This window comes from Oratosquilla oratoria, chromosome 8, assembly GCF_046742065.1.
Source record: "Oratosquilla oratoria isolate Oo_2021 chromosome 8, ASM4674206v1, whole genome shotgun sequence".
In the NCBI taxonomy this organism is placed as follows: domain Eukaryota; kingdom Metazoa; phylum Arthropoda; class Malacostraca; order Stomatopoda; family Squillidae; genus Oratosquilla; species Oratosquilla oratoria.
The window spans coordinates 18,136,263-18,157,267 of NC_134784.1; the positions used below are offsets into that span (position 1 = coordinate 18,136,263).

The window sequence follows — 21,005 nt, forward strand, 5'->3', positions numbered from 1 at the left end:
AATAGGGAAGATCCTAAAAACTTCAGACCGGTATCCCTTACAAGCACAGTAACAAAAATATGCAAAGTCTATGATATAAACTACATAGATGAGATGGTAAAAAAAATAGTTGTTACACTGATAAGACCTAAACTAGAATATGCTGCAACACTATGGGCACCTAGCACAAAGAACATAAAATTAGAAAGAATCCAAAGCGACAAAAATGGCACCCACACTGTCAAATTTGACATACTAACAAAGATTGGAGAAATTACATCTGTCAACACTGGAACAGAGATGAGAAAGAGTGATTTGTTGACCATTTAGAGAATTATGAAAGGGTTGGAAATTCTCGATAGAGACGACTTATTAAAGTGGGACAAAAGAGAAACAAGAGGACACAAAAAGAAACTAAAGACAGCTATAGAAGAGACCTGAAAAAAAAAAAAAAAAAAAAAAAGCTTCCCACAGAGCGATTGATGTCTGGAACAAACTAAATGAAGAAACAGTGAATGCCAGAACTGTACATGATTTTAAGAATAAACTGGATATGGAGAGATATGAAAACAGGTCAGTACAAGCATAGCTCTCATCCCGTAAAATACAACTAGGTAAATACATACTCCCTCACCCTCCATCCCCCACCCACTCCCTTCTATGCATCACAGTATCATCCATACACAAACATTCTCCACTCACCCCTTCCTTCCTCAACAGACATTCCCTTCTTTCCCAATGCCCCTTTTACCCCATCCATCCATCTCATCCTTGGTCACCTCATGTTCACTCCTTCCACACCTTTTACTTATCTTTCTCCACTTATTCTTTCCATGTGTACAAACCATACCAATTATCTTTCATCAACCCTATCTCCCAACTCCCTTTCCACTATGAAAATTACTGTTCAATATTTCAGTGATTCTTTAGAGAACTTACCAGTCACCTTGTTTTAACCTGCATAGGTTCTCTAAATTTAGTTGGTTAGAAATTCTAAAGTTCTTTAAGGCCTTCTGAACTGAAACCGTGATCCCTTGGTTAGAGGTTTCCAAAAAAGAGGTCCTTCTTTGTCCTGAACTCAGGGTAATCTGACTGTTCCGACATTAGTACGCATGTGTTCCAAGGGACTCGTACGAATTCGAAAAGAGCTCAGCAGGCCATAGGTTAATTTTTACCCCAAGTAATTTCTCAAAGTAATTCCCGATTTTTTAAACCAAAATTGTTACATAGATTTAATAAATAAAATAAAAAGGATGGGAGTTTAATCGTATCTTATTTAAAGTTATGATAGGTGTGGTTCGAAGTTTCAGGAAAGGCTCCTGAATCGAAGAAAATAACACTTTGAGGGAAAGTTTCCCAAACTAAGGTAAACACTATGATTCCCAATAACAATTACCACAACCTCCCCGACAACAAAAAGAAAGTGTTTAATGAATACAACACTTTCGAGGAAAATTTACAATAACTTTTTAAGAGCTAGAGACCTTACTTGGTCTCTAGAGGCTAGCACAGTCTTACGAGAAGGTCTCAAAGAGGTAGGTTCTGGAGCGACACAGTCGTTTTCCAAAGAAATAACCTCCTCCAAGTTTGAGGCCTCTTCAAAGGGCTCCAACTCGCTAGCCTGCAAAATAGGATCCCCAGGGGATTCATCCTCATGACAGGAATGTAACTCAGCATGGAGCTCTAGAGGGATTAAAAGTCTAACGTTGACTTTGATAGAGTTTCCATCGGGCTTAATGACAGAGACTGTACGTATCACATGGTCTTGGTCAGGAAAAATTTCAACAACACGAACTATGGGCCAGAAGGGTCTGGTCTTAAAAGGCAGTTTCAAAAAAGCAATGTCACCTTTTTCTGATTCCCATTCAGGGACTTGTTCCAAATTGCCAAACATCAAGGAAGGAATGGTCCTTCCTACAAGGAAATGGTTAGGGGTAATACCATCTATCTCATTTTCACAGGAACGATAAGTATGAGATCTATTGTTCAAAATTTTTTGAACATCAGACAAAAGAGTGGTAATCTCTGCCAGGGAAGGAACAGACCTACCCAATACCATATAGAGACATTGTTTCACCATCTGAATTAACCTTTTCCAAGTAGCACCATACTGTGCTGAACAGGGGAAGTTTTAAACTTCTCTTCAAATTCAGATGACGATAGAAGTTGTCCAATAATACTTCCCGCTTGTACAAAGGATTTGGCATTATCAAAATAAACTATTGAGGGAATTCCATATCTGTTAGCAAATCTAATTAAAGTCAAAATGAACTGAGCAGTGGACATAGAATCCACAACTTCCAAATGGACAGCCCTAGTGTTAAAACAAGTACCGTATTTTCCGGCGTATAGTGCGCGACTTTTTTCCGTTGGAAGGGCCTAAAAATGGGGGGTGCGCGTTATCCGGTGGTGCGCATTATCTACGGCCTACGATAAAAATTCTGCGGCTGTGTGTGTAATTTTTTCACAACAACGTGACGATGTTGGCCGTCACAAAGTCAGGACAGCACACTTCTCCGTGACGTTCCGTGAGAACAAGAAGAACAACCATGGTGACATGAAAGAATATGCCAGCATGGGCTACCGTATATAAATATTTGGTATAGGTAGGTATCTATTGAATCTTATTTTTCATGTTTAAATAGGCCTAAACACCATGAAACATGATCAATATTCAGGATATTTGCCCATGTTCACAGCATCCTAGTTTGAATTTTTATGTTGGCTTTGTTGCTTCACTTTAGGTATGGTACAAATTACGTTGCGGCCGTTCATAAACTCGTGTCAAACAACTGACTACAACACCCTCTTTCGGGAGTTGTATTAACTAAAGGTCACCTTGATGAGAGACTGTCCTATTTCACCACTGTCATTGCAGGTTCAAAGCTAAAACGAAACAATCTGTAGTTTGTTTCAGTATTAAATAAAAAATGGTAAAGACGAATTATTTCCTCAAGATATGAAATGAACATTTTCTGTAAAAATCCCGAAATTTTTCTGTATATTTTACTTTCAATAAACTTTTTTAGATCATATTTCCTACAAACTATTTAAGCTACAAAGCAATAAGGGACCAACGTTGAGATGTGGAACTAAAATTGGTTCTCGATTCTCTCGCTAGATGGCGATCGGGCATGCGCGTTATACGTCGGTGCGCGCTATCTGTGTACTGAGATAACGAAGTGCATGGGTGCACATTATAACACGATGCGCATTTTAAGCCGGAAAATACGGTAAATATAAAAATGTAAGCCTTGACTTTATCTCCATTTCTGTCTCTAACCCATAAATGCCCCATGTAATCCACACCAGTATGGGCAAAAGGCACACTTAAATTTACTCTAGAGGCAGGTAAAGAGGAAGGAGAAGGATAGTTAACAGCACAGGAATTATATTTCTTACAAACTATACAACCCTTCAAAATGTTTAAAACAGCTTGTCTGGCCTTGAAGATCCAGAATCCATGCATGCGAAGGAAATTAAGAGTAGCTTGCAGTCCCATGTGCATTACTTGGCAATGAGCAAAGAATATCAAGAGTTTAGTCAAGTGATGAGATTTGGACAAAAAAAGGGGATTCACAACCTCATATTTGAGGTCAATGTTCTTGTCAATTCTGCCCTTGGACCTTATCAAACCATTCTTGTCCATGAACAAGTTCATTTGACTTAAAGGAGGTATGTCATTAGTATTGGAGTTCTGTAAATAAGCCAATTCAGCAGGAAAGGAATCCCTTTGCATTATACCCATCAAATAATTAGAAGCGGCCTTAACTGGGTCAGCATTAGACTTCTTAAACAAAAAGACAGCCTTAAAGATCAAAGAAGTGTGATGTAAAAGTTTGCTGTAAGAAGAAAACTTTAGGACATCACTTAGAGGAGAAGTGTCAACTTGGACAACAGCCGCATTGACAATGTCTCCCTTGATGCTGGAAGGAATACATTCCAAGTGACCCTTCGGCCATGTATGAGGTGGCAACAACAACCATTCTGGTCCATAAACCCACCAAATGAATTTTGCATTGAACACCTTAGCACTGCAAGGTTTAGTTATAAAATCAGCCATATTACGTTCAGAAGGAACATAAGTAAAAGAAATAGGAGTATACTTGGCCTTGAAAATTTCCAAAAGATTGGAAATTTCCTTCAATCTATTATTAACAAATATATTCTTCATAGGAGCTTTGTTGGTCAGGATCCAAGAAAGAGCAACTTGACTATCAACAAGGAGTACTACAGAATTAACGAGTGGGGCAGACACCACCCCTTCCTCAAAAATAGTTTTGAGGCAATTCAAAGATAGTAAAGCTGCCATAAGCTCCAAAGAAGGTAATGTTCTTTGTTTAATAGGCACCTTGACCTTGGCAAATAGAAGAGAGCCATTAGACTCTTTTAACTCTCTTCTTTCTTGCCCTACATAGATGGCACATCCATAGGCTTCCTTAGAAGCATCAGCAAAAACAAATAATTTAAGGGAAGATTCTGAACAGAGTTTTCCTTTTAAAGGATAAGTCATTAACCTCCCTAAAGTTTTCGCATAACTTCTTCCATCTTGTAAGCAACTCTCTATCCAATTTCCAATCCCAATCTACCATTTTTTGGCACATCTCTCTAATAAGAATTTTTCCTTGTAATAGCACAGGAGAAAAAAGACCTAATGGATCAAATATAGAAGCCAAAGAAGACAAAACTTGTCTTTTGGTCGAGGCATCTTTGTTAAGGGAAACATCCTTGATTCTCAAGGTATCATAATTCTTATTATAAATATATCCCAACACCTTTACCTCTTCCTTATTGCAAATGACTTCTTGTTCAAGAACAGAAAGAACAGAAGTCTGGTTGCATGTCCACTCCCTGAGAGGTAAACCTCCATTAAGCATGATCTCATTAATCCTCTCGACCATAGCAGGGAGGGAACGAAATTCATTGGTAGTGTAGACCAGATTGTCTACATAGAATTTATCCTTAATTAAGGAGGCAGTTAGAGTGTCAGGCTGCATGGAAAGATGATGTTGGATAATGAAGTTCAGTATGAAGAGAGATCAGATGAAACAAAAAATTACAGTATTATATCTGTAAGGAATATATTGGTTGTTAATCCTCCTAAAGAAACAGAACCTATTATGCTCACCTTCATCCTTCAAACAGATCTGCAAGAAGGCTTTCATAACATCTGCTAAAATGACAAAATTGTTGGTTCTGAAGTACAACAAGAGAGAGAGGAGGTTGTTCATCAAATCAACTCCTGGGAATGCAGCTTCATTTAAGGAAGGGGCTTTTCCTATCTTGAGAGAGCAGTTGAAAACAGGTCTTATTTTAGAGGTGGCAAGATCATCATTCTTGAGCACATGTCTATGTGGTATAAAAATTTGGCCAGGGACTCTAGTAACTGGTTCAATAATACCCAAGGCCTCTTGCTGGTCAAACACAGCTTCACACTCCTCCCTAAGGCCCCTTTGTTCAAGCTTGTCATAGACCCTTTGTGCCACTGCCAAGGCAAACTTTAGATCTGAGGGAACATGGTCCACCAAATCCTTTTTCCACAGGATCTTTACATAATAGTGTTCATCCTCGAAGAAAATGGACTGTATTTATCAACTTCCAAAGCATCAATGTCAGGGGTTTGTTCTTCTTTAACGCCAATGGATTCTAAAGAATAAAAATTATCAAGACCATACTCTACATCATAGCTAACAAAGACTTCCTGCAAAGGATCAAATTGTAAACTTACAGGTTCTAAACAGAAATTGACAAGTAACTTTTCCTTGCCTAACCTTTTGGGAGGAAAGAATTTAACAGTCTTTTTAGACTGAGTAAAGGAAGTTTCCTTAGGTTTCTTTAAGAGAAATACTATTGGCCTTCAAGGAAGAATTGAGGAAAATAAGAGAATCTCCATTGTATTCCTCAATACAATTTAATGAATCGACTCCAAGGTCAGATTCGGGATTTATCCTCAAAGGTTTCTCCTTAAATTTGAAGCTATCAGAATTTTGTACTTCATTAGAGGGCATTTCAGAAACCCCCTTTATCATTCTCCTTATATAGAAAGGTTTCTCACTAGGAGGGATATATTGAACCCCGGTCCCGTATGGAATGAAACCATCAGCAAGTTTAATAACCTTGCAAGACGGGCTACCATATAAGGGGGCTCTCTCAATAGAAAACTGCTGAAAGTTTTGCAGAATGTCATTTCCAATGATGCCTAAAACCTTCAGTTGATCTCCCTTCACCTTGGGAAAACTAGGGGAAACATAAAATTCATGATTGTTCATACTTTGGAGTACAGAGGATAATGAAGGAATTTGTATGGACAAGTTGAATCCTTCTATTGCAAAAAACAAACTAAACAGATTCATCCCGGAGGGGAGTTTTAAGTTTGCAGTGTAATTAAAACCTCTTTTATTCATTAGAGGTAAACCAAATGAAGAAACCAACTTGTCCATAGGAGGACTTAAACAAGGTCCTACTCTGTCCTCCACCAATTCCTTGTTAATGATGGAAAACTGGGCTCCAGTGTCTAATAGGAAGAGGTATTGGGCAGTTCTCTTTCCTCTGCTAACAGGAAGAGAAACCAAAGGAACAATTGAATCTGATAAACTATGGAAATTATACATTTTCCCTTCGGAAAGTGGTAACTTGTTAGCCATAGGACACATGGCTCCATGGTGCTCAGATTTGTTACACACAAAACATTTATAAGGCAGAGCGGCCTAAAACGAGGCATGTCCATGATTCAAACATCGGTTACACAGTCCTAATTGAACTGCTCTAGCTTTTCTGTGTTCAAGGGAAATATAGGAAGAACATTTTGAACTTGCATGGTCAGAAGCAGGGCAAAATCTACATCTGAAGATAGACTTCTTGACAGAATCTGGATTGACCTTAAAGGAGCGACTAACTCCCTTGCTAGAATCAACAGGTTTTTTTCAAGGAATTTTCCTTGAATGCAAGGGAGCTGGTAGCATCACTTCATCTGGGTTTGACGTTAAGGTCATCAGATCCCATTTTAAGTCTAACTAAAACAGATTGATAAACTCCTTTAAGTTGATTAAAATTGGGGTAATTTTAATTAATCACCCAAGACAATTCAATCAAGAAAAATTGGTAATTTATCTAAAATTAACTTACTAATTAACCACTTCCATATGGTGTCGCCCATGTAGGCGGCATGAGGAGCAAGTGGGTACTCAATGATGCCGATGTCGGCATCTTGATTATATTTATTGTAGTTGTACCTACGTAACCTCCATTCTCTCTAAACTGGCTTCATCATATTTTCTATGGTTATCAAAATACACGGGTGAAAGAGAACGAATGATTGAGCACTGACTTTATTTTTTATAATGTGATTATTATGACGCAACATCGCACGTCGGGCAGCTAATGCTGCCAGACGTGCGATGTGCCCCGGAGTGAAGAGGTTAAAAGGAGGCCCTCGTTTCCTGCCTTAGTAAAGTCAACTCCAATCCCCTTAAGGTCTTGTAATTTAGAATCTACAGACCTAATGTAACGTTTTGGTCCTACAATTTGGAGACCTCAGGTGCATTAATAATAGAATTTAACACCTTGTCTAAGACCTCTTCCTCGTTAAAAAACAAATCATCAAGAAGAAGGAATGCAGTGTCATACTTAGAATCATCTACTGGTAAATTCTCCAAGTGAAAAGCCTCTCCTCTTAGATATCCTTTTAAAAATTAATTTCTGACTATTAGTCAGATTGGGAATACAGTACCAGCAATGGCATTCTGAACACCCATTTTAAAATTGAAGTAGGCAAAGGGATTGTGAGAATTGCTCTCAAAGTGTTGAAGAACAATAGGAGGGAGGGGAAGTTTTACTGAATCAACTCAAGTTGATTTGCTAGAATCACCATCCTTAGAACCTTGGACTACCCTTAATTCTTGTCTCTGTTCCTTAAAAGGAAACAATTATAGGAGGATAGACAGGCGGTAAGCCCTGGATTTTTCCATATCCTCGTCCTTTCTTTCTTCAGGGAGTAACAAGTACACATCTTCATCAAATTCTTATATTTCTGAGAGGAAATCTTCAATCTGGGTTAACATGGAGTTGAGGACAGAGAGTGATGAAGTATCAAGTTGAGAATTATTTAGAGTCTTTATGTCCTTTTCGATTAGGCATTTTCTATGAGCTCGTTGTCTTCCGACTTTTTTCAAGTCCTCAGACTCAAAAAATGACCTTTCGTTGCTAGTCATTTTGAAACAACAACCCAAACAAACTCGTCCACAAATTCACAAGTGTACAACTGTCGTACCAAAAACTGTCTTGTAGACCAACCAATAAGACGGATCTTAGAGTAATTTTAAGATAAAAGACAACCAAAATTAAACTGAAAAGGGCAGACCAAGCAAGGGAAACCACAATTAGAAACAATAGAGGCCACCAAGTTCAATAGATCAATTCGATAAACTTTGTACAAATATATGGGAAAGAAGCGCCTCCTCAGTGACGGTTACTTTCCATCAAAGGAAAAATAAGGTCAAACAAAGGGATGACCAAAGTCTGAACAAACTCGAAACGAGAGAACATCAGGAAGCTGGCCTTCGTAACCATCTATCGTAACTTTAAATAATAAACTGCTAGAATGTAGCTTACGACAAAGGGGGGAATTAAGTTAAAGTCAAAATCAACTGTAAAAAAATTAAGTTAAATTCAAACATTCAAGATTAAATTTTCAAATTAGAGAAGATTAAACTGACTACTTTTAGAGAAGACTAAATTACCTAAATTTAGAGAAGATTAAATTAACAAAATTTAGAGAAGATTAAACCTACGAAAATCACGATTCAATATTTCAGTGATTCTTTAGAGAACTTACCGGTCACCTTGTTTTAACCTGCATAGGTTCTCTAAATTTAGTTGGTAAGAAATTCTGAAGTTCTTGAAGGCCTTCTGAACCGAAGCTGTGATCCCTTGGTTAGAGGTTTCCAAAAAAAGAGGTCCTTCTTCATCCTGAGCTCGGGGTAATCTGACTGTTCCGATGTTAGTATGCACAGTGTTCCAAGGGACTCTTACGAGTTTGAAAAGAGCTCGGAAGGCCACGGGTTATTTTTTACCTTTAAGTAATTTCTCAAAGTAATTCCTGATTCATTAAACCAAAATTGTTACATAGATTTAATAAACAAAATAAAAAGGAGGGGAGTTTAATCGTATCTTATTTAACCCCTTCACTCCGGGCCAAAATTTCGCGGGCAGCATTAGCTGCCAGACATGCGATGTTGCGTCATAATACTTGCATTATAAAAAATAAAGTTACCTCTGTATTGCTTGTTCTCTTTCACCCGTGAATTTTGATAGCCATAGAAAATATGATGAAGCCAGTTTACAGAGTATGGGGGTCATGCAGGTACAACTACAATATATATAATCAAGACGCCGACATCTGCATCCTCGCGTACCCACTTGCTCCTCATGATGCCTATGTAGGCGTCATTGTATCAAAGGGGTTAAAGTTACGATAGTCATGGTTTGAAGTTTCAGGAAAGGTTCCTGAATTGAAGAAAATAACACTTTGAGGGAAAGTTTCCCGAACTAATGTAAACACTAAGATTCCCAATAACAATTACCACACCACCTCTGCTCTTCTCCTCATTTCTAACTCTATCCAGTCTAGTAACCGTACCATACTTCTCAGGCATTTCATCTCAAATATATTTAAACTCTTCCTCTCTTATATTCCATGTTTCTGCCTCATACAGTGCTGCTGGCACAATCACTCCTTCATACAATCTCCTGTTGACATCCATTCCCAAATGTCTATTTCTCATTACACTTTTTAATCCCCCAAAGCATTTACTTGTTTCTCTGAATCTACATTCTAACCCCACTCCTCCCTCTCCCACCACATTCACACCCAAGTATCTAAAACTATCTACTTCCTCCTGTCTCTCTCCCTTAATACTTACTTCCAACTTGCTGACATCCTCTCCCCTTGTACATCCCATCACTCTTCTTTTACCCACATTTATCTTCAACTTCCTTTTTTCACATTCCCTTCTCAAACTTCCTTTATATCTCCTCTGATCCTGCTATAAACACAGTGTTGTCAGCAAACAACAACTGGCTTATCTCCTATTTTTCTCCACTTTCTTTAACCATCTCCAATCCCTGGCCCATTACCCTTGTGGTTACCTGCTTACTTCTTGCACCACCCATCCATGTATAAATTGAACAGCCAAGGCAACATAATACATCCCTGGAGAAGTCCTACCTTTACTTCAAACCATTCACTCTGTTCATTTCTAATTCTAACACAGGCTCTACTACTCTCATAAAAACTCTTGACTGCTCTTAACAGCTTTCCTCCTATCCCATATATCTGCAATACCTCCCACAGAGCCTTCCATCTACCCTGTCATAAACCTTTTCCAAATCCATCAAGGCTAAAAATCGTCCTTACTTTTTCCTAAAGCTTTTACACATATCTGTCTCACCACAAACATCCAACCTATGCAACCCCTTCCTGTCCTAAACCCACCCTGTTCCTTTTCAATTACTCCCCTGTTCCTCTCCTAATCCTTTCAATCACAACCCTCCCATAAGCCTTCCCAACTACACTCAACAAACTGATTCCTCTCAAACTACTACACTCACACTTGTCCCCTTTTCCCTTATAAAGCAGTGCTCTACCCTCTTTTAGACAAACACTACACAACCTCATCAGCCAGTCCACCATCAGTGCTCCTCCCTTTTTTAGATATTCAGCATGACACCAATCCAACTCAGGTGCCTTACCTGCTCTAATCATTTTAATCTCTTCCATATGATGATGCCAATGTATGTGTCATGAGGCACAAGTGGGTAGACGAGGATGCCAGTGTCTTGATTATATTTTGTAGTTGGAGCTGAAAGACCCCCATATTCTGTGAACACTTGGGTGCAAATGTGGCAGGAAAAGGTGGAGTGGAGGTGGAGGTAGAATGTAGATTGAGAGAAGCGAGTAAATGCCTTGGTGGATTAAAAAGTGTAATGAGGAATAGACATTTGGGAATGGATGATAAGAGGAGACTATATGAAGGAGTGATTGTGTCAACAACACTGTATGGAGCAGAAACATGGAATATAAGAGAGGAAGAGAGAAGGAGTTTGAATGTGTTTGAGATGAGGTGTCTGAGAAGTATGATGGGGGTTACTAGGCTAGATAGAGTGAGAAATGAGGAGGTGAGGAGAACAAGGGTGGAAAGGGAGTTGGGAGATAGGGTTGATGAGAGAGTATTAGGATGGTTTGGACACATGGAAAGAATGAGTGAAGAAAGACTAGTAAAAGAGGTATGGAAGGCAGATGTGGAGGGAGTGAACATGAGGGGACGTCCTAGGATGAGATGGATGGATGGGGTGAAGGGGGCTTTGGGGAAGAGGGGAATGTCTGCTGAGGAAGGATGGGAGAGAACAGAAGACAGGGGTGATTGGAGAATGGTTGTATATGGATGATGATGTGATGCATGAGGTGGAATGGGTGGGGGGATAAGGGGTGAGGTAGTATGTGTGAGCAAAATTTGACGCAGCCCGAAGGGATTTCTCCCTGTCTTCTCCTTTTATGCATGGGGGATGGAGAGGGGGGTCTCCAGTTTAATGAAGCAGCCTTGCTGTGACTTGCGACACTGCCTCTGACCCAGGGCAGTGGACAAGGTGTAGGGATGACCCGTCATCCAGGAGGTGCTAAGATGGGAGGGAGGGTGGAGGGGAGTGGAGTGTATTTAGGGATGGAATGGGTGGGAATGATTTTATGCCTTTTTCTTTTTGGCTACCTCCCTTGTACGGGGGAAAAAGCCTTGGTATATGTATGTATGTAATATATTCAGAGTGAAAGAGAACAAATAATAAAGCTCTGACTTTATATTTTATAACATGAGTATTGTGATGCATCACCAAATTATTGTACATTAAGCATCTGATGCTGCACACGAGAATTTGACTTATATTGAAGAGGTTAATAACTGTTTTCACCTCATCTGTCCTCATTTCTCCTCCATTTTCCTCACTCATCACTGTCATTTTCTTAGCGCTTCCCACTTCAACTACACTTTCCCTCCCTATCCTCCCTCACATTCAGCAACTTCCTAAAATACTCAGCCCATCTTCCTTTTACTGCTGTCGGTTCCATTATCATCTCTCCATCTGCACCTTTTACCATTTCTTCTCTATTTGATTCACCTTTTCTTCCTCTCTTAATTTCCTTCCAAACATATCTTTATTACTTTCAAAATTTTCTGTCATACTCCTACCCCATTTCACATCTGGTCTCCTCTTTGCCTCCTTTATCTTATGCTTTACTTCTCTTTCTTTGTACTTCTCATGTGATTCTAATCCTATTTTATAACCAGCCTGTGAATGCTCATTTCTTCTTTTCTACACCATTCTTTGCTTCATCATCCCACCCCTCACCACCCTTCCTTCTATTTACTCCTGTCCTCCTCATTCCACACATCATCTTTGCACACCTTGTGATTCCCTCCTTGAAACATCCCCATTCCTCCTCCACTCCTAGTTCTACTTATGTTTCACTGCTTCCCACTCTTCTCTCAGCTTCTTGTACTCCTTTTCTTTCTCATTTAACCACTTCCATATGACGATGCTTAAGTAGGCATCATGAAGCACGGGTGGGTATATGAAGATGCCGGCATTGGTGGCTTCATTATATTTATTTTGTGGTTGTAGCTGAGTGACCCCCATATTCTGTGAAGTGGCTTGATCATATTTTCTGTGGTTATTAATATCTAGAGTGCAAGAGAATAAGTAATGCAGCTGTAACTTTACATTTTATAATGCAAATATTGTGATACATCATCAAATCATCGTCCATCAGGTAGCTGATGCTCTCCACGAGAATTTCATTCGTACTGAAGAGGTTAAGCAGTTTACTCTAAGCACATCCCTACCTTCTGTCATTTTCCTCTTTCTCCATGGAAAAATTTATTAATTTAATTTTTTTTTTTTTTTTAACAATTTATGGTCAATGGAGAATAATAGACTGGACCCACAGGTGTGACTCCTTTCCTGTATACTACAATTTGGTTATTGTTATTGCTGTCATTCCATAGACTGTCTGTCCAAGCATTCTGGTCTTCCTGAGGAACACTATGGCTAGAACAGGGTTTTCCCACAAATCCCTTATATATTGTGTTGTTGGTATGCATGATTGTGTACAATGCAGTCTTCATAATGTGTTGTATAGTAAGGGATAAAGTGTCATCCTGGTAAATACATCTGCTCTCTTGGCTTCCTTTACTTTGTGCTTTGCTTCCACCCTCTTTACTCTGTACCTCACCCACTTCCTGTTTCCTCTCAGCATCATTCCTCATATCCACCCCTCTATTCTGCCACAGTAACCTCTTCATTCAATCACTCACTGCCATTCTTTTTGGTCCCACCCTCTTTCCTCATCCCAGACACTGGTTATGCATATTTCAATACTTCTGTTTTAAAATACATTAATTCCTGCTCCCCCCTTATCTTTCACTTCATTTCACATTTCTCTTCAGTTTCACCTAGTATAAATCCTCTTTCCCTGAAGACAATACTGTAATAGAATTCTAAATTCCTTAAATAACTGCTTAACAATCCTCTAATGTAAGACTGTCATACGCACCTCAATGCCAAAAAGCACCACTGCATCTACTCCATGCTGAGATGACAGTAATAACTTTTCCACTTCAGGGACAACCATGCTAAACTTTGTCTTGGGAACAACTGCTGCAGCATGTTGGATGTCTAGCTCTGTCACTGTGTTGCCAAGACCTTTGGGGTACTGTTCTGTTGCAATGAGGAGCACCCCAAGCACTTTTCCTCCAGCCAACTGTTAAGTGTTGAAACTAATATTAGACTAATTGTTGCTATACAACACTAATTCACCATTAATGCAATGGTGTCAAATACTCAACTGTTCTTGACCCAATAAATTACATATCAAGTGTTACTCTCAATTTTTTTTATGAAAGATAATATGAAAAAATGGAATGACCACCTGAAAAAAAAATCAATCAATCAATCTGAAAGTTTATCTCTTGAAATTCTATGAAAATATACCTAAGTAGTGATCATATATAGATACTCTGTTTAACAGGTAATAAATTACCCCAGAAACCATGTATGCAAATGTGCAAAACCATGTATTGAAGATTTGCTACACTCTAAATCAGTATAAAGATATATTGTTCATTTATATGCTGACCTGTCTTTCCTGTTGTTGTTATCCCTAAACTGTCTAGCCAAGCAGTCCCTAAGGAATGCCATAACAGTGCAGTTTTCTATTGTATAGTATGGGGTGAAGTGTTACATCTTGGACAGTTATCTGCAATGAAGTCATCCAGCTTCCTCTGGTAACTTAGAAAGGCTGGGTGGTGGCCACACCACATCCTGGTCAAGTGGACTCTGTCCTCTCAGGGGAGATAGGATTTCTGCCATGCAGTGTAGTGGGTGTGCTGTGTTTGTGGAGACTACAGCAAATGCTTGTGTGTTTTTCATGTCAAGGTGATCCTTCACTATGAGGACTTTTGTTTCATGGTGTGGATGGTCTGTACCCTGTAATTACCTTTAGGGTTTTGTTCTATATTAACCTAATTGTTGTACACATGAAAGGAGCAATGCTTATTGGGTCTCATCTCCTACTCTCCAATTTATCATGCCTAGCCTCAAAATCATGTACATATGATGAGGACTGCACAAGTGAAATATTCGATTTGAGCAAAGGTACATTTTGTTTGTCATGGTGGGTGTAACTTCATCTCCCACCCACTCTAAGGAGGGAAACTAGTGTATGTCAAAGGTCTCTAAATTATCTCGTAAACAGACTGTAGTGGGCGTTCTGCCATATAGAGTAATGGGTGTTCTGCTATGTGGTGGGTGTTCTGCTATGTAGAGTAGTGGGTGTTCTGCTATGTAGAATAGTGGATGTTCTGCTATATAGAATAGTGGATGTTCTGCTATGTAGAATAGTGGATGTTCTGCTATGTAGAATAGTGGATGTTCTGCTATGTAGAATAGTGGATGTTCTGCTATGTAGAATAGTGGATGTTCTGCTATGTAGAATAGTGGATGTTCTGCTATGTAGAATAGTGGATGTTCTGCTATGTAGAATAGTGGATGTTCTGCTATGTAGAATAGTGGATGTTCTGCTATGTAGAATAGTGGATGTTCTGCTATGTAGAATAGTGGATGTTCTGCTATGTAGAATAGTGGATGTTCTGCTATGTAGAATAGTGGATGTTCTGCTATGTAGAATAGTGGATGTTCTGCTATGTAGAATAGTGGATGTTCTGCTATGTAGAATAGTGGATGTTCTGCTATGTAGAATAGTGGATGTTCTGCTATGTAGAATAGTGGATGTTCTGCTATGTAGAGTAGTGGGTGTTCTGCATATAGAGTAATGGATGTACTGTTTTTGTGGAGGCAGTGACAAATGTTTGTGTGCCTCTTATGTCAAGGTGACCCTTGACTTTGAGGACTTTCATTTCATGGTGTAAATGACCTGTAAGTGTTGTATTTGTGCAGCCTATAATTGGCTTTAGGGTTTGGTTTTGTATGTTTTTTCCATACTATTTATGTTAGTAGAGAGGGTGAGCACACTGTTGTTAGATGTTATTTGTTAGTTATATTGAGGAGGTAGTTTAGTGGATTGGTTGTTTAGGTTGAGGAGTTTTAGTATTTTGTGTCCTTTTTGTCAGCTGTTTATGTGTTAAGACAGACTGGGTTGTGAGCATTTTGATTGCTTGCCAGTGTGGTTTGTTGAGGTATATAGTCTTAAGGGGGTATGTTTTGGGTGATATGTAAATATTTGTTGTTCTATAAATCGTTTCCTTTATATGAGTTTAAGATTATTTCTATTGTGGGATAACAATAAGGTAAGTAACCAAATTGCCAATGTAGTCAGAAAGGCTAGCTTAGTTGTTGGTAGCTTTAGAAAATTCGTTGATCATGGCAAGAAGAATATGAGAGAATTATACAAATTGCTGGTATGTCCACATTTGGACTACTGTGTACAACCTTGGAGACCATACAACCAATGTGGTGTTGACAACTTTTTTTTTTGGGGGGGGGAGTCCAGAGGAGAATGATGAAAATTACTGGGGGCCTGTCAAATATGCCATACAGTGAAAGACTGAAAAGGACCAATCTTGCTATATTGGAAATTAGAGGACTGAGGAGTGACCTTATTGAAGTATTTAAGATAGTGTGAGGTTTTGCAAGTCTCACCCAACCATTCCAGAGGAAAAAATAGACCTTTCATATGCAAATAAGAAGTGATAATGATGCTGGTGTGATAATGGAATATAACCTTGATCATTTATCACAAAATCCAAAGTTCCCTACATGTTCCTCCAGATTGTTGGAGTAGGGGAATACAAAATGGGTAATTGTCAATAGAAGTAAATCCCAGATTCATTCCTGTCATTACTGGAATGAAAGAAAATCCAATTGCAAAAACCTGCATAAAATTAAAAATACCTTACATATAAACAAAATTCAATATTCACAATATTACTGTAATTTATAATGCAACATTAGGAAAAGTGATGATTGACAGTTGTGCTATTGCAGATCTAGCACTGGATGTTTACTAGCTAAAACTGCTTTATCCCCTTAGCTGAAGGTTTCCTTAGCTATATAAAGCTAAATGGCAACAGCTATTTAACCTATTACCAAATTAATCAAACACAGCCAGTAAATTCATGAAGATAGGCTTGAAATAAATTGTAATCTTTCCACTTGGTTTGATTTTAGCTAAACAAAATCATGAAATTATCTAGATTGTAGTAGCTTAGATAAACTATTAAAAGTAACAAAAGTTGTAAAATACACAGTGTAAGGATTAAGAGTTATGGACAAAGGTCAAAGAACCATGATGCTTGCAGTGACAAACCCAAAAGGACATTGCTTTGGTTATATGAATCTTGATAATTATAGTTTCAATACAAGATCATGAAGATGGATGGAATTCCATTGCCGCCCCCCGCCCCATGTCTTCATATACAATTGTTATGCCATACACTCAAATTCTAGCCTTACTCCTTCCATTCTTGATTCTATAGTCAACGTTTTATCATCCACTGCTTTCACCCTTGTCACCTTGTTCTTTCCATAAACATCCATTTGGCTATTCAACACACCTATCATTGTCAACATTTTTCATCATACCGCGGTCTTTATCTGATTAGTGATGTTACTTAGTACAGTACTATCTATAACTATTACCAACCAGTTTTTTCGAGTTTTCTATAATCTCCGAAAAATGCCGCATTACCGGTCTAAACTTCTCTTGAATATCACATAAAAAGAACACTGTTGTGTCTACATTAAGTGCACCCAGTTCAATTTTGCTGCGAGCCATAATATTGTGTGTTACTTTTCTTTCAACAACATTACACTGCAGGCAATTGTTCTAAAGACAATGGTGAGGCGATTTAAACATCTACTGGCATCACATTTCCAGTTAATGAACGAAAGTAATACGGGAAAGCTCCCAGATAGCTTGTGTCCAAAACACGTAGACGATTGCTGTCGTTTTTTCCACAGATGTCGCTAGTATTAGGTTGCCATTCCATCACGCCGACTGAAGTAATTGTATATAAAATACGATATAGCACAACACCGCAGTCGGAGTAGAAGAAAAGACTGGAGATGGGAAATCTATGCATTTCAATTGGTAACTGTAGTCCTCTTTTGTAGTACAGAACGGAAGGATGATGCTAAAATCAGTTTTGTTTACTTCACCTAGTAGAATCTAGATGGTCTTCCTCAAAGCTTCTGCCAGATTGACCATCTTCCTGCAAGAGAATGAATGAGCCTGGCAATGTATTAGAGGCTGCCCTGCAATATGCTGTGTAGCCAGGCATAGGTGGCTCATCAGATAGTGCCCATGGGCTTTTGTCTTGATCGTTTGTGAAACTGGTGTTGGAGCAGCCTGTGAGATTTCTTACATGTTTAGGTAGGGCAATTAATAATATTGAGCCACTGTAGGTGAGACTGATGGGAAGGAGAGTCTTTATTCTCTCTGGGACTGATGTGGGAAGAGTGTGAATTTGGCACTGGTGTCTTCTACGAGCATTTGTTCTGTCTTGCACTTGCATAGAGGTAGGATCGGACACCAGCTTTTCTAATACCTTCCACACACATTATGAGGCAGCATCTCTCTTCTCTTTTGTTGACAATATAGTCCCAGTTTCCTCGCGTTCCCAGTAGTCAAGGCCCTTCATTGATATAAAATTCCTGGCGAAGTCCCTCTGTACTGACTCCTGTAGCTGTATCTCTTATTTCCTGTGGGGAACCTGAGTTGGCTACAGTAGTCGAGTATTAGCTGTACAAGAGCCCTCCACAGTGTTATCGTGAGGTCCTAATCGCTTGACTCGAATGTTATGATGACCCACCCAGCCAATTGTTTGGCCTTATTTGTGATTATTCTAATGTGGTGCTGGAAGGTGGCATTATGGTTGAGGTTGACATCCAGACATTTGATAACGGAATTTGATGGTATGGTCTATCCTCCTCCCGTGTACAGTTCGGTCGAGTTCTTCAGTTCTGAGTTTGGTCCACACCTCAGCAGTTCAAAAGCCTCTTCGTTGAACTTCATATTATTGTTGTCTGCCCACTCAGATCTATTGGCGGTTGGTTCATAGTTCAGTGACACCAGTTTCGTTTTTCATTCTATGGCTAAGGGTGGTGTCATCAGTGAAGAATTACAATAGGGAGTTTTCAGCCACTTGGTCATTATCACTCATTAGGACGAGGAAGAGTAATGGATCCAGAGGAAAGCTTTGAGGAACGCGATTGATCACCTCTACGGTCGTAACATTCTCAGGTGTCTGTATATGAAGACGGTGTCGTATGATGTTCATTGCTCATGTATAGTATTACATCATGTAATATATTTTCATAGTCTCATGTAAAAGATCTTTTATTTGTTATATGCGTAGTGTAACATTAAAAGTTGTAGACCGGTGCGTTAATTGTTTGACTGCGTGACTGAGCTCACGCTGCTTCTTGTGCGGGAACGGTGCAGTGTCGAACGATTGTTGAATTACGTAAGGACGTCTTTGGTGGTAACGACACAATTGATATGGCGTCATGGCGCGTGAAGCAGTGCGCGCGCGTGGGGCTGCGTTGGCAGTAACATCCACATAGGTATAGATGACACCCCTCCACCCTCTTCACCGAAACACTAAGGCTATAGTCGTTATGGGTGAGAAAGGAGTCCCCTTTCTATGAAGATGCAGAAAAACTCTTCAAAGCTGATCTAGAGGCCTAAGACCTACCCGTCGACGCCGTCCAACGGCTTACGTCCAGGGATGACGCTCCCAGTGGGTCAGTAAGAGTATCCTTTCTCATGCCTACGCTCCCCTCAACCGTCAAGCTCGGATACACCCTTCATTAGGTAGTCTCTTACATCGCCCACTGTTCGTAGATGCACAAAATGTCAAGGAGTGTCGACGCAGGAAGCCCCCCCCCCCCCGCTGTGCTCTGTGTGGTAAGGGCACAAGACTGTCAGGTAAAAACAACAATTTTATGTAAACTGCTCGGGGCAACTTCTCCGCGGCATACCCTAGACGTCCAGAGGTTGCTATACGGAAGATAACTCGTGACGTTTAAAAACCAAAAGTGTCGCGTTCAAAGAGGCCCTTGTCGTTACCAGGGAACGCTGGACTGCCGGACTGAAGGAGGAGCGGGCAAGGAACAAGGATTTCGCATTAGTACCCAAGACCCCAAAATACCCATTAAAAGAAGACTCGTGCCTATCCATCACAACCTCCTTACTGAAGGCCCCGCCCATAAGCACTAAACAAAACCATTCTGGATCCTGTGAAAAACGATCCACCGCAGATACCACGGCACACAAACCCCCTCAATAACGCCCGCTAGGACTAATGGGAATGAAAAGAAAATTCGGAAACTCGAGACCGGGCCAAGGCGGTCCACATCCTTCCCTGCCACCACCACAGAGGACTCCTAACCAGGGGCACATGGCCTCCCATCATCCGAGACACGGGCTTCCTTCAACGACGACACTGAAGTGGCCGCGACCACCCAGCCCTGCCTCACTCCCCCAGCTAACGTCTCTCCCCTCACCAACACCATTGAAGGGTTTCAAAACACTACGAGCCCTTCAAGAGGAAATTGCACGTACAAATCCACAAGCAGCACAAATTCTAGACGGGATCTTCGTGATTCTAAGAGCAGTTATAAATATTGCTAAACATGACTGCGCTTAGAATACTGCAATGGAACTGCAGGGCGAATACCACCGCCCTAGAATTCTTGATACAACACTTCTCCGAACACGCATACGAAGTCGTTGCACTCCAATCACTCCGGCGAAATCCTCTGCAAATATCGACCCTACCAGGCTTCCATGACCCACCCTTCTAAAACAGACTAACAGGGTGAGGTCCGTGCAGACATCCATGTTGCTAACGGGCTTGAAGCACAAAGATTTCTCGTACAACTCCCCAGAGGAGGGATATGCAGTTGTCATCTGTGGATGTGGAGAGCAACAAGAGCGTATCAATACTGTTATTGCAACCCTGCGACGACGAGACTTTAGTTGGATGGCTCAACTGACTAGGACCTGGATGGTACTCGGCAACTTCAATCGCCATGGCTCCCTTTGGGAAGACGACTACCCACACTCCTCACTGGGGCTAGCTGCTCAACTAGACTTGATCGACCTGGTTCATCTCAATGATGAAGTCTCGCAAAGATACTCTGTCCCCCACCCACAGTAAATCTGCCATTGGGCATTGATCTGTCTTTTGTGCGTCTGGCTGGAGCGACGGATTGGTACCCTCTTTCCTTGGACAATCTTCCGATAAGTATCGCAGTACACCTGGCCCCCACCCTCCCTGCCCCCTCCCCTAGAACTATTCAGCCATGACGGGGCGGACTGGGAAAAATACAAGTTCATCCTCTTCGCCTCGCAGCAGCATCCGGACCTTGAAAAATCCGCGGAGGTCCTCAATGCTGAACTGACAGGGTTTCTACTAAGAGCCTAAGGACCCCTGGCTCGCCGCCACTCCAGTGCC

At 40.3% G+C, this 21,005-nt stretch overlaps 1 protein-coding gene across 4 annotated transcripts in view; it reads right to left on the bottom strand.

The window, feature by feature from the left end:
* LOC143027606 (isochorismatase domain-containing protein 1-like) overlaps nucleotides 1–18,074 on the bottom strand; it is a 62,561-nt gene extending 44,487 nt beyond the window's left edge. The window contains exons 1-2 of one of the 4 annotated variants that reach the window (XM_076188963.1): nucleotides 17,910–18,074; nucleotides 13,583–13,789 (exon numbers count right to left, since the gene is read on the bottom strand). In XM_076188963.1, coding sequence (XP_076045078.1) covers nucleotides 13,583–13,789; nucleotides 17,910–18,059 — 357 coding nt within the window. In that variant the 5' untranslated portion in view covers nucleotides 18,060–18,074. Of the gene's footprint in view, nucleotides 1–13,582; nucleotides 13,790–16,998; nucleotides 17,098–17,188; nucleotides 17,502–17,909 lie in introns of those variants that run through there. The other 3 variants (XM_076188964.1, XM_076188966.1, XM_076188965.1) reach the window with 3 other exon arrangements.
* Between the last annotated feature and the right edge of the window lie 2,931 nt (nucleotides 18,075–21,005).